This window comes from Micropterus dolomieu, linkage group LG05, assembly GCF_021292245.1.
Source record: "Micropterus dolomieu isolate WLL.071019.BEF.003 ecotype Adirondacks linkage group LG05, ASM2129224v1, whole genome shotgun sequence".
In the NCBI taxonomy this organism is placed as follows: Eukaryota; Metazoa; Chordata; class Actinopteri; order Centrarchiformes; family Centrarchidae; genus Micropterus; species Micropterus dolomieu.
The window spans coordinates 29,714,712-29,733,023 of NC_060154.1; the positions used below are offsets into that span (position 1 = coordinate 29,714,712).

At 40.2% G+C, this 18,312-nt stretch overlaps 1 protein-coding gene across 6 annotated transcripts in view; it reads right to left on the reverse strand.

The window, feature by feature from the left end:
* The window catches only part of LOC123971735 (inactive N-acetylated-alpha-linked acidic dipeptidase-like protein 2), a 580,586-nt gene that overhangs the window by 90,234 nt on the left and 472,040 nt on the right, over positions 1-18,312 (reverse strand). For all 6 annotated transcript variants that reach the window (XM_046050743.1, XM_046050744.1, XM_046050745.1 and 3 more), the window contains one exon: positions 6,755-6,844. In XM_046050743.1, the coding sequence (XP_045906699.1) occupies positions 6,755-6,844 (90 nt within the window). The remainder of the gene's footprint in view (positions 1-6,754; positions 6,845-18,312) is intronic.

Consider the following 18,312-nt stretch of genomic DNA (forward strand, 5'->3'; position numbering starts at 1 on the left):
GGATCACTGATTCCTATTATCACCTCCACTAGGGCAATCCTCAACCCTGTCTCTCCCCCAGGCCACCTAACCATCTGCCTCTTCTCCTGCAAGACTGGGAAGACTCAGCTAAAGGTATGGGAGCAAGTAATCCTCAGAAAGATACAAGATCATGAGAATTCTCCCAAAGACACAAGGAAGGTGAGGTCTGTGGTGTCCTTTTACCAGCTCAAAATACCCAAGAGAATCTTAGGATGCTACAAAACGTTTTTAATCCATCATTTCTGGGCTGAGGCAAAACATGATTTTCCCTCTGTGGTTGTTAAGGCACTGCAGCTAAATAAGGTAAAACATGCTCTGATGGAGAAACAGCTTTGCACTTATAGTCACTATGGACAATGCTTTATCTCTGTTACCAGAGGGCATGTAACACAAAAAGTATGATGTTACATCCTTACAATACCAGTATTACAAATGGAAACTGTATAATGCTCTTGGTTTGTGTTTCCTAAAAAGTGGGTCAGGGACAAACCTGTTCTTGACCATAAAAGTACAAAACAAGCACGTTGACCAGAACTCTCTACTGCTCTATGCACCATACAAAGTGACACAGCAACTACATTTTTGGTAAAAATTGAGTTATACCACATATCTGACTTTGTGAAAAATTTGCATTATGAAGCATCATTATTGACATTCATGCTCATTGTGTGTGACTATCCCCAAAAATAGATATCTCGATTTTGTCAGACTCCGAAACCCCCTGCCTTAGACCAAACAAATTGACTTCTGACACAACTCTATAGATTTCTAAATGCTATTTTAGAACTGGAAGAATCTTCCACAGCCACCATTCAGTATTGTATTGAACTTTACCAACTTCCTTGTCTTCTAATAAGTCCTGTGGTGTGTCTAAACCATCCAGTAAAGGAATTCCCTAAAGATTCTCAGTTCTGTGGTATAGCCATTTGTTATAGGCTTCCCACAGAGGGAATTCAAGGTTGCTGGATATCATCACACTGACATTTGTCTGTGCAAACAAGCAGAATTTTGAGGGAAGGTTTTATACCACCAAATACTTTGTCCATGGCCCAAGCACGCTGTTACCAGTGTAGATGTAAGCGGTATGTTTCCTTTTCTACCACACTACAGACCAACACCTGTGAGCAGACCACTGCCAGCCTGTCAGCCCAGTGGACAGGGGCAGCCCATTCAACCAGTGGGTTTAACACCAGCTTAGATCTTCCGTGAGTCCAGAACAGTGTCTGGTTTTAACCTCCTCAGTGGTCAGTTCATTTAGTGTTGAACCTCGCTCCCTCAGTTTACCTGTGTTTATTGTTGCCTTACCTTGTTGGCTCGCTGTCTCCTTTTGAGGGAGTAGTTTTGAGTTGGTTTTCATTTGTCGATATTGAATACATACACTTTAGTTTGCACATAACCCTGACTTCCTGTCCTCTTTGTCCTGATTTTATTTCAAATATTGTTGCTCCTCCTCCCCCTGGACTTACCATCTGGAGGAACGTAACATTAATGTAGATTTGTATTTTTTTGTATTAAAATTGTGAATTTATACTTAAAATGATACTTCTGAACAACAGAGACTGTCCTCCCTAAAAAAAATTATAAATGCCGAAAACCAACATGTGCTGAGGATCAAGTGACAAAGCCCTCTGGCTGCTAGACTGTTGTGTGATATCTGTGAAGATTTTCAGTCATCCAGGTCATAGTTATTGAAAGAAGGTCTTCAACCAAGTCCACTGTTGTGTGTTGTGCGAGTGTGGTGTATAACATATGTGCATTTGACGCATAACAGTTTAACATAGCACTGTAGCAGCTGGATAGAGGATTAGTGACCTTTTAAGGGGAGAGTAGAGGTCAGTGGTTAGGTGGAGACTCAGACCCTTATATGGTGTCTAACAGATGCCTACACTTATTCTATAGGACTGTGCCCTTATATGGATTGGTGCCTTAGTTTGCAGACTCAGACCCTTATATGGTATCTAACAGATACCTAAACATATCCTATATAAGCTATGTTTGATGTACAGAGAGACAGAGGGGTCATCGGGCTGGGTCACTCTCCAAGCTGCTGCAGAGCTTCTAATTGATGCTGAACTCCTTGATGTAATAAACTTTTATGATCAAGAACAGTGTCAAGCGGATTTCTTCTCAACACATCATCGCAGCATTATTGTTCGGACACCACACGAGCAAAGAAATAAACCCACTTTCAGCAGAGACAGAGGTTCGTGGGGACTGTGACCACTGTTTACTTCCCATTTCCTACCTAAATTCAACGTAGGTTTCTTTCAGTCTTGACCACGATTGTTCCCTAATCTTAATGCAGTAATATTTTAACCCACACCACAGTGTTTTTATAATCTAAACAAAGTTCTTATTAAAATCCAAACCATGGCATTCCCATAACCCTAACCCTATTGTGTGTACCTTAACCTAGTGCTGTCAGATCATAAACCAGATGGATTTGTCGGGAGGCGAACGTCTACTCACAAATGCTGTCCTGCCATTGGGCCGTCATGTTAGAAACTGTTTATATGTCATTATGAAGGGCACTATTGGTGTATTTTGTCATTTGCATACAGATGCGTCAGCCAGCAGCTCTCTTACCCTATGGTACATTTTTACTTTATTTTGTTATATTTTTCTGTGTCCTCATCTTTACTGAGACCTGGCTGCCCCACAACATTCCGGATCAAGCTATTGCATCAGTGATCAAATGATAAAACAATCGGATAGTGTTTTTTAGGGCTTACACCGAATAATCGAAGATTCGATGGACGGGGGCCTAATTCGACTGTCAATCTCGGGGTATATGGGGGTGCTCAACGTCGGATTTCACATAGAACTACCAATTTTCTCCCTATAAGTTAATATACAGCCTATTACAATATCCATTTCAACGTTTAATGCTGTAAAACATGTAAAAAGAAAAAAAAACGTTCAATAAATGTTTTTTAAAATGCACGAATTAATCCAAAATTGTTACCCTAACCCTGGGTCATCAGTACGTATGTGTAGGCGTAGCGTGTGTGTGTGCAGTGGCACACCGGTTTGCCGAGTTGTTCGCACCTTGTGGGACTTTCGGATAATTTATCACTGTTGATGAACCACATAAAGAATATTATATCGTTTTTAAATAGCCAGCTATGTGACCTGTGCAGGTTGTTGAGAGAGAGAGAGAGAGAGAGAGAGAGAGAAAAGCGTCTTCAAAAAGCCTCAGTTTAGCTGGAAATTTACAGTGTCAGTTGAATGAACAGAGACTGCAGCTCTGCAGCTCAAGAGGAGCCACCATGTGTTACTTACTTGTACTTGAATAGGGCCTTTCACTGATGCCAGAGGCTGAGGTGCCAACTGCTCATCAGAAATTAACATTCACACGCATTCAATTTGGGGATCAGTATCTTCCCCAAGGACTGCAGAAGCCGGAGGATCAAACCGCAGATCTTCCGATTAGTGGGAAAACCACTCTACCTCCTGGGCTGCAGCCACAGGGTCAGATCATCAGTAAAAACAGCTAAGTGTGGACAGATGAGGCTACAGCTTTACAGGATTGTTTTGAGTGCACTGACTGGCACATGTTAAGAGAGGCCGCCATCTAGGAGAACCACATCAACCTTGAGGAATATACATTGTCAGTGTTGTTGAAGTGGTGATCACAAAGGCAATAAAATCAATCCCCAACCTGAAAGCCTGGATAAAGAGAGGTGAGGACTCTTTACAGAGCCAAAAAAGCTGCCTTTTTGGACAGGTGATAAAGAAGCTTAAAGCACCGCCAGAGTGAGACTGAAAGCTGGCATCATGGAGGTGATGCGGAGACATCAGCAGAGACTGGAGAGAGACCTCAACACCAGCAACACCAAAGATATGTGGCAGGCCATCAAGAACATGAGGCCACATTACTAAATAAGCTTAACACCTTTTATGCTCACTTTGATCTCCTCAACAAAGAGCCAGCTGTAAATTCTACTCCACCTCCAGAGGACCGGCCACTGTCAGTATCCACAGCAGATGTGAGGAGAGTCCTGATAACATCCCTGGCCGTGTACTAAAGACATGTTCCAGTCAGCTAGTTGATGTTATTACTGACCACCTGCTTCAAGACAGCCACCATCGTTCCTGTACCTAAAAAGTCTGCAGTGTCTAGTCTGAACGACGGCTCTCACCCCCATTCTGACGAAGAAACTGGTTCTGCAGCATAGAAAAGAACAACATCCCAGCCAGGCTGGACCCTCATCAGTTTGCTTTCAGAACCATCTCTACTGCTCTCCACTCAGCCATCACACACCTTGAGAAAAACAACACCTACATCCAATCAGATATAGTGACTCTTGGAAAAAAAAGTCCACCTCTGTAAGGATTCTTTCAACAATGTTGTTGAACACTTATAATAACGATCTGAGACTGTCAGTGACTTTATTTAGAGGTCACTGCTAAAATGAAGGATCTGTCTACTGAAAAAGAATTAGAGAAAAATGAGCTGCCAACCAGCAGCATTTTAGCTGAGCAATCACCATCCAGCAGGGATGGGATGGTCATGAAGGTTGCCTGCACAGTGGACATAACACCATATATAGCTGATACTGTGAATGCTTGCGCACGTGCGCACACACGCACTAAAACTTGTTTTGCCTTCAGTTCTTCATACACCTGCAGTAGATCTGAATTGTGGGAAGTAGAGGGTTTCTAGCTCAAACACTGCAGCCATGTTTGTGGCTATTTAGGAGTAACAGCTAACTGCAGATATAATGGATATCCAACTGCTGAAAGGGAGGCTTTGATTGTGCTGCTCATGGTGCGATAAGATCTATAGACTGGGGCCACACACAGCACCACATCTTACAACCCTCTGTGTGTGTGTTTTATTTATATTAAAGGTACCCTGTGGAGTTTGTGACCACCAGTAGTGCTATGAAGAAATGTTTTCATAAGTAAGTCCCTGTTATTTTTGTTCTAGATCTAGTATATAATATACTGAAAGTAAGCAAATTAATACTCTGCATAATAATTAAAACATTTAGGAGGATTATATCAAGACTCGATCAGAAGGTAAGACACAGGAGGACAAGTTAGTTCTAACATGTTTAAATTTGCACTGAAATGCAGCCCCGGCTTGGACTGGTGCTAGAGTACATTCACAGCCCCACTTGTATACATTCAAAGTCAGACTCTGGATCATGCATACATCAAACAGGCATACACTACAGACAGAATGCTAGGAGTCTAAATACACAGACGGCACCCTGCTCACCAGAAGAAAAGCTTCTTTTGTGCAAATGTGGTGTTCTCTCTGCTTCACATCCTGCTCACCCAAATTAAACTGCTTCTGTCTTCTCCTCCACTTTCGGCATTACTGAATAAAGTTCCCTTTGTTTGTTTATCTGGAGAGACAGTAGTCGGTTGAGCTACTATTGTCACTAACAGTTTGTTCTTAGAGTTTTGGCAGTGCAGTTCTCCTGCCAGGAGAACTAAGTGTAATTTCACACATATGAAGTGCGAAAGTAAGGACATACCAAATTGAAGTGGGTTCATTTAGAGCCGGGCCTCCATGAAAGATGATGAAAATGTCACTGTGCCTTATGTAATTTGTTAACTGTGACAGCCAGCCTACAGTGGCAATAGCTGTGGTGAGCTGGTGGCATTTATAAGAAATAAGAGTATTCCTCCTAAGAGTGAGGTTATTTTAAAAAGGTCTGTAAACTGAGATTGAAATCTTAATTAAGAAATGATTCTGAGAAGAAACAATACTATGATAACACAGGATCCATATTCAGCCGTGGATCCATCTTTTGTGTTTTTTCCCCTGCTGTTGACCTTCAGACGCCTTTTAGCTTTGCCTCATTTGAAGAACTGCCCGGAATGTGCAAAGTTGAAAATATACAGCGCTGAGTAGAAACTGGCTCATCTGTGGCTTTTTCTCAGCCTTTCTTCATTAGATCTGCTGTACTAAGAAACTGAAAGTAAAGACAGTAGTGATTGTTCCTGCACAGCCGGCTTTATCTCCAGTCAATATTAATAAATACTATGAGGTCACAGTCACAGCTAAAATGGATGGTGACCTGTTCATACTTCACTTAGCTAATGAACCTGCTAATTTGCTGCACCAGCTGAGTGACTGACAGCAGCTAGCAAAAGGACGCTACCAGTGCTTTTGTCGGTGTAGTCAAAAATAAAAATAAAAATAAAATAAAAAAGCTAGAGGCGCACCTCATGTTGTCATAAACCTTCCTAGAGTTAATGCTACATGAAATCTTTACTCTCATTTTGGTCGATATGAGGCCGGGGGGATAAAGATAAACTGGTCAGTGTTAGCTGAATTTAATCCCTCAAAGCTAAAGCATGAATTACTCAAAAGGATCCATTTCATATTTAAGTTATTGTTAATCCAGCCAAAATATGAATGGATTGTGTTAGCTTAGTGGCCATCTCCAAGAACTTAGATATTTCAGTCACTAAGTGGCCCGTAAAATTGGTTATGGGTAGAACTGAACTAGTCAACTATTGGCTTGACCTAACGACTAGCAGTGGAGTAGGAAAGTCTTTAGTCAGCAGCAGCCCTAACATCATTGAGCTATAGACAAAGCACTTTCAGGCATAATCAAGGCTGTCCTCACCCCACGTTAACAGGATTTTTAATTGAGTATAGGACTGCATTAGACTGTTAATACTGTTACAGTGTTATGAAACTTGGGAGACATGACTGCCACAGTGATATGCAGATTTTATTGGTAGAAGTAAATGATGTAGGTGGTCCTACCTTAGCAATGGTCACATGGAACTTGAAAAGTGGATCCAGAGTCTCTGGTGACTCAGAAGAAAACTGGGTCTCTGACAGGAAACTGGTGGCCTGAAAGTGAGAGAGAGAAGAACAAGCACACGTGTCACAAATGACACCCAAACATTATCTTTTTAATATCTGTCTCCTCTCCGGTCTTTTTAAGTCAAGTCATTCAGAAACAACAGTAAAGTAAGCTCTCAAGGGCCACTGAGCTGGCAGGACTTTTTGTCACACACAGTCCCAGACGCTGACACAAAGTCATGTAACGTTGCCTGCACGCACCAAAAAACTACCTCATTGTCACCTCAGCATACTTTGTAATATTCCAAAACTAAGCACCTCATTGTGACTTCAAAGTCGCTTTGGTGCCGCTGTAGAGGAATAGTTTCTTCATGAAGTCATATTAAGTAGCAGACAGATAAAAACATCAAAGGCCTGAAAATCAAGAAATATCTGACAGCGTATCATACTAGTTTTAGACAGTAGCATTCTCATCCTGCCTGGTTGGTTGGAGTTTAGAGTCAGTAATGTGTGGAGTGTTAATTTTATGTTTAATATATAATCTACAATTTGAAAAAAATTCCATAAAGGGCAATAAAGGTTTCCATTCATTCATTTATAACTCATATATGAATTTCTGTGCCCTGCGATGGACTAGGATTGGCTCCAGCCCCCCCGCGACCCTGTACTCAGGATAAGCGGGGGGCCTAGTCAGGGAAGGATGGATGGATGGAATTTCTGCTTCCTGTAATTAAAGAGGAATGCTGCCAGACACCTATGTTTTGACTGGGCTGTTCCGTTTTCAGATTCATGTACTGATGCAGTCAGCAACTGTTGAATGGACATTTACATGTTTTGGTAAAAACAGTCATTATATTAATTCTAGTCTTGACATTGATATTAGTTCAAGAAATCTGGAAGTTGCAAGTTGATCTCAAAAGCTAACAGTCCAACAGTCTTTTTGCAAATATGTCGTGATTTTTCAAACCGTAATGGATGATTCTGCAAAACCCTGAAATTCAATCATTGACAAAATTTTTGGTTTAAATCAGCCAATATTTACAACAGTCTCATTTTTTGTGCATAACAAATATGGCATGGTTCTGGCTGGTGAAATATTATGTTTACAATTAATACAAATTTGTACATAAACTGTGGGTCTGTGACAGAACAATGTATTTTGAAGTCAGTTTTGCTACCTCCCATTTCATTCCCAGAGCGTTGGCATTGGTAAAGTGTTGGGTGTGGAATGATTCTAGAAATACTGGCATGAATTTTTCTACAGGATTTAATTGTTTTAACAAAGTTGATAGTTCCCATTTGTCAATTTCTGCTTGGAAGACTAAAAAGATTATCAGTGAAGTTAGAAAATGAGTATGAAGTATCCTGAGAGCCATGGGCGTTGCTACAAATGCATGATGTCAGTGCACCCTGTAGAAATATTAAAATTTGAGTTGAACCTTCCTAGAGATCAACTAAGCAGAACTGTGATTAGCGGGGTGCACATCATGTACATAAATTGATACCCAAAGGTTCCTGAGTGCACGAGCTGCTTCTGTAGGCGTCAGGTTACTGGAAGAAAAACACTTCAAATTTAAATAGATAAACGCCTCAGCCAGGAAAATAAGCTAAAACGTGGGACGTACCTTATCAACTATCTCAACCAGTCAATATGGCACCCGCAGTGTGGGCACATATGGGGAATAGAAGTTTTACTTAATAATTCACATATTTACCCATTTTAAGAAGGCACAAGCAGAAAGTTTTATGAAGCCTTTTTGTGTGCTGCCTCTGAATAAATATGTGAATTATTGAGTGCAACATCTGCCTCAAAATATGCCCCTGTTGTGGATGTCAAGCTGAATATGTGTAGCGTTCCCCAAAAGAAGCCTCACTGCCTACACCCAGAAGAGAAGAATTAAAATCAAACACATGGTTACATCTGTGGTGCACTCTCTAAAAGCCATGGCTCCGAGTGCTGTTTGAACCCCGGAGACTTCTGCAGCTGTCTGTGTCTGCGGTCAAGCTGTGTTTCTCTGCAACTACTTGTAGAGATGAGTGGTTTGACATCAGCACCGTGATGATGCAGATACCCACATACATGTAGACAAATGTGGTAAAAAGACGAGTGGTGGGCCAATGACACACACACACACACACACACACACACAAACCAGAGGTATGCAGCTGTCATAACTCATTGCTCACTTTAAAGCAAAATTGTAATTATTAATCTTTGAGAGCAGCAATTGATTACGTCACTGTTACTCTACTGATATATTATTACCCAGAGACCCATAGTTAGAAATCTTGACATAAACATTAATCTGACGTTTTGAATATTAAGTCTGGCTAACATTGAAGCCCTTGTTAATCCACTTGGCCATGCTGAACAATTATCTAATATTTAGTTTTTAGCTGCCTTTTATGAACACAATTTCCCATAAACAGTAGATGACACATGTTAAACATCATCAGACAGCTATGTAAGCTATCAAATCAATCTTTGTTAACAAAGATGACAAAGGGTTCAACTTCTCAGTGCTGCAGTAGCCATTCATTCATCTTAGAATCTGGATCATAAACCCCAGGAACATGTTTCACTTATTCAGAAAGATTGATAAAAGGCATGCTTAATGGGACATTGCAGATTGAGTTACAGAAGCAAGAGGAAAATCAGCCAGCCCGGTGGTGACTTCAGGACTCTCAAAGGTCACTGTGCACTTATTTCTGTGAAAGATCAGGGAAAATGAAAAGCACAGAAGGAACGGGAAACAGCAACGAAGTACCATCAACACTAACATCATGTTATTTTAAGCGGTTATAATGTCAATGAAAATGTTTATATTGACATGGTTAAAACAATTTGAAAACAAAAGTTTGGTGTTATAGTGATGAAAGTACAGAGAATTATCACCTGAATCTGCTGGATGTGTTGTCGTGTAGTTACACAATAAAACGAACGCATGCCAATAAACCCCACCACCTCCACACTACAGATCCATGCATGGAAAGCTGAACTCAACTTCACGGCATTTCACAGGGATTGTTTAATTTTTTAAAAACAAAACCTAGGCTATTAAAATAATTAGAAAGATGCTGTAATTCCATAAAAATACTACCAATGAAAAACAGATAGCTACAATCCAAAATGTTGCTAAATGCAAGCACATACATGCTATACATAAACACTGCAGATCCTCCACCTGCTGACTCTCCTCCCTCAGTATATTACAGTACCATTAGCCATGGATATGCTGTGCTGAGCAGCAGGCCAAATCAAGCAAACTGTTCTGTACTTCACAGGGCCAGGATGAAGGGTCTTGGAGAGCTAAAGCCCTAAAACAAAGAGAGAGAGATCGCCAGGATCAAAGATACCAGAGTTTCATTCACTTTGTACTGAGAGCCCTTTGTAACGCCCCCCTATCTACTCCTCACTTCATCTTTCCTCCTAAACAAGGTTCACTGGTTTGCACTAAAAAGAGAAAGTCAAAACGCTTCTACCCTAAGGACAGCACCAGCACAGGTGAGTGATGTATAATACATTTATATAATGGTTAGCACTGTCACCACACAGGAAAAGGTCTTGGACCCTAAATGGCTGAGTGGAGTTTACATGTTCTCCCTGTGTTTGTACAGGCTTCCTCTGGGTACTATCGGTTCCTGCTGCCGTACCCAGTCAGTTAAAATAACTAGAGTCAGGAAATTGGAGAAGACAACATGTCCCTTTAGACAAAGGTCCCTTTTAAGGGCTATCCAATCCCTGTACATCCAAAGCAAGAGCTGTGACGGATTCTCTGCAGTAAGTCGGACTTGTTCCAGGTGGAGGTCGGCCTCTGCCAGGGCCGCTACCTCTACCTATGATAGGGCGAGAAGCCAAGTCACAGTGAGGAACTCGGAGTAGACTTCAGTCAAGTGAGTTGCGTTATAGACTTCCGTCATGTGACTTTTGTGACGTCCTTCACATGACCTACGTAATGTACTTATTTAAACACAAACCACAACATTAGTTTTTGTTGCCTAAACCAAACTTCTACCGCTAACAAGCACGTGTTTATTTTCATGTGATGTAGGTCACATGACTTACGTATCATAGTTAATGCTCGTATGTGTCATTCTGGGAGGCATGTGACATAGGTCACATCACATTTGGTAGGCAGGGACAAACGCCACCACTAGGGGCGCTAATTTGGGAAACGCTCATAATGGTCGTATTGGGAGGCATGGATTAAATGACCTATGTTGTTGTTTAGGTTGGAGGACATGTTCTTTTGTGCCTCATCTCAAGTCAAAGCACAATTGATATATTTTTAGGCCAGCCTTTGAATGCGTCAGTACTAAACTGACTTTGTTTTTGAGGCCTACCACATAATCTCGTAAGTTATAGCACGCTATTTTTTTGTGTTTTATCTAGCCAACAGAATTAGAAGACTAGCTGAAGAAGTTAGTGTAGTCAGAGATATTTTATTTGACAAAGCCAACTTGTCACCCAAACAGCTCGTAACCGCAGCTGTACCTGAGCAGACGGCGCCCACCCACCTTTTGAAAGAAACTTTCTAGAAGAAGCCTACTCTGTGTTCTAACACGACAAAGTGTCGAACAGAAGAAACTTGAATCCAGCATCCTCCTGACTGTGCCTTTCTTCTCTTGGCCCCGATTTCCGCCGTCAGCCCTGAAACAGGACTGCCGGACCTGCACTCCAGGAGTCACAGGGGAGAGTAACTGCACCTTCCACTGCATGGCGCTTGCACGGCAACATGAGCTCTGCACACAACGCTGGAAAACCAGCTGGAGCTTCTCTTCTCTGCCAGCACTTCAAAACAATAGGCTGAACCATGGTTTCAGAGAAGTTAAGTGCCCTAGTGTTACGTTAGTACCTTACCTTATCTGCATGTTTGTTTATTTTTCTTGTTAATCCTTCATTTAATAATTTATTAGGTATTTATGTAGCTATGAATAAATACCCTCATTTAATCAGAAAGAAGCTGTCAGTGTGTTTTCTTTTAAGCAGAGTACAAGGTCAGTCTATCAAAAGAATTTAATCCTTCTGAAGAGACTAATCAAATTAATAATCAAGTTCTAATTAATTCAGTTTAATTTCCCTGCTATTAACAGGGCAACATAGTCTTTATTGAAGTAGTGCTTCTCCTACATATTGTAAACCGGAGACTCTAAATTGTCTGTAGGTGTCTGGAAGTACACATCTTGCCCATATCTTTTCTGAGACAGGATGGTGGATGGATGAATTTAATCTGCTGTGAAAAAAGGATAGTGGACTCTATGTTGTACAGATCATAAAAGCTCTGTGTGATGAATCTGTGACTTTGGGCTGAATAAATCAAACTTGCATGACTTCAGTCAACCCTGTGCTTTGACCTCTGATGAAACTGTCTTTTTGTAGAAGACCATATGTAGATTACATGCAAATGCTGTTCTAGAATAAGGTTGAAACAGAGAAAATGCTATTCAAATCAACTGCAACAACTGCTGGCACGAAAGCATGATAGCAGAAACACTCCCTCTCTCTTGCACACAAACAACCACACACAAAAACATTCACTGTTGGCATTTCTGATACACATCAACGGTGCCTCTTGAGCATGAAGGACAGTGACAGTAGCTCTGGACCAAAGTATTCCTCTCATCACTCAGGATTGTCCTATTTCAAACCAGATGCCCTTGGGAAAAAATACATTCTGAAATATCCACTTGTTTGTTAATGTTTACTCCTACTTAGAGCTCTTTGTAACCCAAGCAGCAATTCTAATGGACCCCATCCAGAGCATACAATGAATGTGAGCCCTTATCCTTGCCCAGTGACCACAAGATCTTTGATGCACGTCTTTATGCTGGTATTTAATTTTTATAGTACAACATAATTATGATATTTCCCTGGTGTACCACATAGGAATATACCCTGGCACTGTGGGCTTTTAGTTTTTCTCTCTGTGTTAGTTCCATATCCCTTATAGTCACAGGCAGCCTTGAATATAAGCAATAATATTGAGTGTTTGGAGATCATTTATGCGATAAAAATATTTCTTGAGCTACCAAAATAATTTCTAAATGATACCTCATCAACTAAAAATATAAACGAGGAAGCAGATAAAGTCATCATAAAACAAACAAATCCTCATTGTAATTTTTCTCTAGACCTTCATATCAAATTCCTTAAGAACAGATCAAAGCTTTCTCTGCCACAGTCTCCATCATCATCATAATGCCCTCTGGGGAGAGCTATCAGATCAATGTCCTGGAACCTAAGGGAAGAAGCTGGACTTCAGTAGACATGAAATAACCTACAGGCATTTTAACAGGTTTAATGTGCTTGTGTTGCATTTGATTTTCCACCCCATACCAATATGTTTTCAATCCTGGCTTTGGGCACACAGGGTTAGCTTTCTGTTTAAGGAGAGCCAGGAGAGTCTATTTAAGACCAGGCAATATAATGACCCTTAACAGTAATTAGCACTCCTACCACTTAGCATAATGTTTTCAACAAAGTAGGCCTAAAGTTTAAGTGGCAATACAGATGCGGATACTTTTCTCAAACTTTAGCAAGAAGTAAGTGTTCTTCAGCAGATGGACGTTGATAAGTTAGCAGAATAGTGTTTAGCAAGCTCAAACTAAATAGCAGCACTCAAAAGAGGAAGGATAAAAGACAGCAGTCTTTGGACAGAATTTGGAATTCAACAGAGTTGCTTATGACTTTGCTGAGCGAAAAACCAATAGAATGAACTTCTGATGGGTGAGTACATGCTACATGAATAGAATCAACAGTAAAATATCTGAAAAAAGTTTGAGTACTTTGTCCCAAAATAAGGTTTAAAAAGCATTATCCTTCTACTATGCATGTGTGGTAGTAGTGACACATACACAGTAGACCCTTACGTCAGTAGAACCACAAGATTGGCTGAAATATATTTTCCGCCTCGGGTCTTAAAAGCAGACGATTGGCTTTCTAGCCAACTGCCATCTTTGGTGTTACGGGCTTTTATAGAGTTGTATTGAGGATTCTTAAAGTGGCATGTCTCCTCTTAAAACGTCTCTGGTACAGGTGTCTCTTGTTGGAGTGAGATCAGGGATTTAAATTACGTCTGAAATGTTTGAAAACACTTACTAAAATCTGTGTCTTTGGTAACATTTTGTTGCTGTGCTGTTCATGATGAATGATGGTTGATGAATTGTTTATGCAAATGACTGTGTGATCAAATGCCACCATCCATTCATTCATACTGTGTAGGCCTATAATATCTTGCTTCTTGATCGCTATTTTTTTCTGTGGTTATTGACATACTGTGTAAGCTAGTAATGTGTGGATCAATACTAAAACATCGATATATATATATGATCCCAACGTTACCTGCTCTAGGATCGATCTCACCTAAAAGGATCAATATCTAAACTCAGTTATTTGGAGTGAGTGTGTATTTTATCATAAGTAACTTGCTGTCACTAGGATGGTCTAATTAAACCCGGTTGATAGGAACTACTTCTCCTTCCGTCTGTCAAAGTTTGATGTCTTGTCATTAAGCAGCTATAACTTGGAATTGGTAAGCCTACAGCCTACTTGTTATTTCCCTCATCAATACGGAATCGGGGAGGTCACATTGAACTACACATTGAACTAGAAAAAATATACATAAAAGAATCGGTATTGGTTTCGGTATCAGCAATACTAGCCTGGGTATTACTTGGTATCTACTTTGTTACTGTAGGCTGGCTAATGATAATTCAGTTGTTTTAGAGTAGATGACATGAGGCTGTGGTGGTTCAAGTCCAGGGCAGGCTGTTAGATTTGTTTTGATACATTTGCCTCTTCGGCTGCTGTCCGTGGTGCTGATCAAAGGCAGCAGGCTTGAAACGAGTGTGCTTTTGGGGCAGGGTTGGGGGATAAAGAGAAATATTTGCGCTGTGACCAATCGCAACCATGTTACACTGCTGCGAGTACTTATCCTTCACAGTCGATCAGGAGCTGTGTTTACAAAAGACCTTACCATTAGGACTCCTAAATGGTTATAAAAGTTCCTAGCTAGCAAGTTACACAAAGTAGCTAAAAGCAACTTTTAAGGAACAACAAGAACTCCAAAGCTAAGAGAAAGGGCAAGAAAGAGCATGTTGCTATAGATGACATCATGTTTCATGAATGAACTTCCTCACTATGTCCACTGTGATTGGTGTTTGCTGGGTAACCTGTCTGTGTCAGTGAATGTGAAATAAAATATTCATCCATTCATAGGGATGTAAAAAGTTGCTATTATTATAGTTTTACAAAACCCTGATGCAGAAAACCTCAAGCACACTGACTCTGAGTTTCTCTTTGTGACTTCAGAATACTCTAGACTACCTCTTACTTCTCTCAGACCTAGGAGCTACTTTTAGCACTGAAATGCATTGTGAATTACTCTTTTTGACCAAACACAAAGTTGGGACAGACACACCCCTTAGTTTCTCCTGACTGGGCCAGTTAGGAGCTACTTTTAGCTTTAGGATGTTTTGTGAATAGAGCCCCAGACCTAAATTCAGATAAAGCCACAACAACAAAAATCAACACACAAAATAGAACAGTCAGCTTGTATGGGGGAAATCATCATCACAGCTGCCCCCACTAGAGGTTGTTAGCAGTGTGTCAAATCCTTGTTAGGCTGTTTACACCTAAAGTTGTTGGTGCACCTTAAATGCACTTCAGGCTGAGGAAAACACTGCCATTAAAAGTCTGGTATGGATCTAACATTCTCAATGAGACTGACTTCTACATTGTGTAGAGCAAGGCTATTATTTCCAGTATAGAAAGAAGCTGTATTCTCGGATTGCTGATTTTCCAGCAAGTTTTGCAGCCAGAGCTCAACTAAACTGTACTTTGAAAAAATGTGCGTCCAATTAGGAATCTGGCATTGATGGGGTGGAAGTTATGGCAACAACAACTTTTAGAAAAGAATGGTGGAATTTACTATTCACCCTATCTACAGTATCACTGTAATACACTTTTATCCCACTTTATAGAAAATCTCTGCATGTCTCCCTTGCCACCCAAAATTCTATACTATCATGCTTGACCTCTAGGGAGAAAAAGACAAGAAACTCATAAAAAAAACTTTCCAATGATTGCTAGTAATAATACTGTGACTTGTGGGGCACTGAGATGTGGTGAGGACAAGAAACAACATCAATTGGCTGAGGAATTTATCCAATTCAGTTCAATTCAGTGGGGCTATGTTGGCATGGGAAACAGGCATTTACATTGCCAAAGCAAACAAACAAACAAACAAACAAAAAAAATGTTGTTGTTTATAACATTTATCATTCTTCCCCTTGAAATAATTTATAACCAAGAAGTTACTCTTATCATCATTCCGTGACTACAGTGCTGCAAGTTCACCTTGAAAAGACTTGTTTACTGTAGCCACTCTGTAAACCCTCAAATCATTAAATCTAACCGAAAAGACGAAAAAAGGCTATTTGAGGCATTCTTTTGACAAAGTGATGTTAGCAGTGTCTCAAATCATTAATATACTGTTTATAGGCCAGACAGTATGTCTATAGAGATCCCTTGTGATGTGAAGTGATGAAAGTAAGAGCTGAGAGAACAGGGAGGTGAAGACACTTCAAAAACCAGCATGAAAGAAATTCACAGCACTGTTCTTCACAGCACAGACTTACACTTGAAACAATGTATTATTCTGGAAAGGATACATTTTTATATATTTTAAGGTTTAATTTGAGAGGTTTTTGCAAAAAGTGTTTAATGTGTTATTTCAGACCATATAACGTCTGAATTAGATTCCTTAAAATAAGAACACATTTCTTGCACATTTGTGAACACAGATACAAAGTGTCTGGACAACAGTACATCGCTGTAAAAGACATAAATAACATGTCATTTATGTCTTTGATTCCCATTTTGGATGGGGGTAATTTTGCTTTTAGCAGCGAGGGAAGCATTGGTTTAAGTGACGTCATTTTCAGTGGACACAGAAGCTGCAGTTGCTTGAAGCAGTTTTCCACAATGATTGAAGAAATATATAAATATTGAATAGATTCAAGAGTATGTAAGTCAGCTGACCACAACCTGTACAGCTGTATAGATCTCATCTGCGTTGTCATGGACAGGTTTTCTGTTGCTATTTTTCAGGGAAGTAGCAATTTTTCTGTATCTGGTACTATTATTCCTAAACCTTTCAACGGGGCTCTAATTGGTCAAGTGCTTCTCTAACTGAGTGACACACACATCAATGAGCCCACCGCAGACTTATTTGAACCACCAACAAAATATCTGAAATATGGGCACGGATTCAGAGGTCTGGAGCCAGTCTAAGCTAGTGTCAATAGATAGTTTTGAATTGAGGTGACAAAGGCCACATGATAATATTGAATCTTTTAAATTGGCCAAATTCATACAAAGGACAGGATTCAATACTTTCCAGACAAAAAAAAACAGCCACTAAAACATTATTTAGAGACCATTATGAGAAACTAAAACTCTCCTGAGTACCAGGGCAGTAATAATGATAACAGCTTACCATTGAAAATTTACACATTTGAATTGTGTCTGTTATAATGACGCTGGATAACACTGACACATACTGCAGTACTGAGAGATGAAGGCAGTGAGACAGGACACAGAAAGAGCTGATGAAAGGCTGGAAAGACAAACAGAGCAGAGAACAGAAGTAGAGGAAGAGAGATAAAACAAAAAGAATGAATTAAGAAACCAAAAATCCTTGAGAGTGTTCCAGAGGTTAATATGGTGAGTTCATGTGAAATAAACACCCAGACATACACTTTTATCGCTCCAGGAAAAAACAAAAGGAGTGCGAAGCGGAGAAAGGAGCAGCACTGTCAAGCTTAGTTCCACCTCAGTTGGATTGTCATTGATTTTTCTTCTGTTTCTTCTTCAGTCTCCCTTCTGTCTATCTTTTTCTCTTCCTGCCTGTCTTTCTAGGTGCTGAATGTAATTGGATTCCCTCACTGTAAAACTGTGGGATTAAAACTCTGGAAGGGGAGGAGGAGGGGTGTATGGCGTGGTCCGACACTTGTAAAATAAGATGAAGAAATGAACAGTTAAAAAGTTTGCAGTTATTTTCGTTATACAGTAGTTATGCAGGATAAGACTGTTATTCATTATTTACATACTGTATGTGTTTATACATGCTGGTATCGTTGAATCTACAGAATCTGATTTTATTTACACTTCTGATTTGGACTACAATCACAGACGCTGCCAAATCTGACGCTGTTCGTAATCTGTTCCTGTGGGGCCACAGTTAAAATTTTGAATTAATCTCCGAACAGCAGTGTTGTCATAATTTAGCCTCAGCTGAAACTACAAGTGAAACTGAATGGTCACAAATTGTGATACCTATGAAACAAAACCACAAAGCACGAGTCAAAATAGACCATCTGCCATAATTTTCTTCCTGATTTTCCAGTCTGTTAGTGTAAATCCATCCATTAGCTATTCTCTCCTTAAGGGTCAGCTGGAGCCAATGCCAGCTGACATTGGGCTAATATAACCTGGACATGTTGCCAGTCAATCG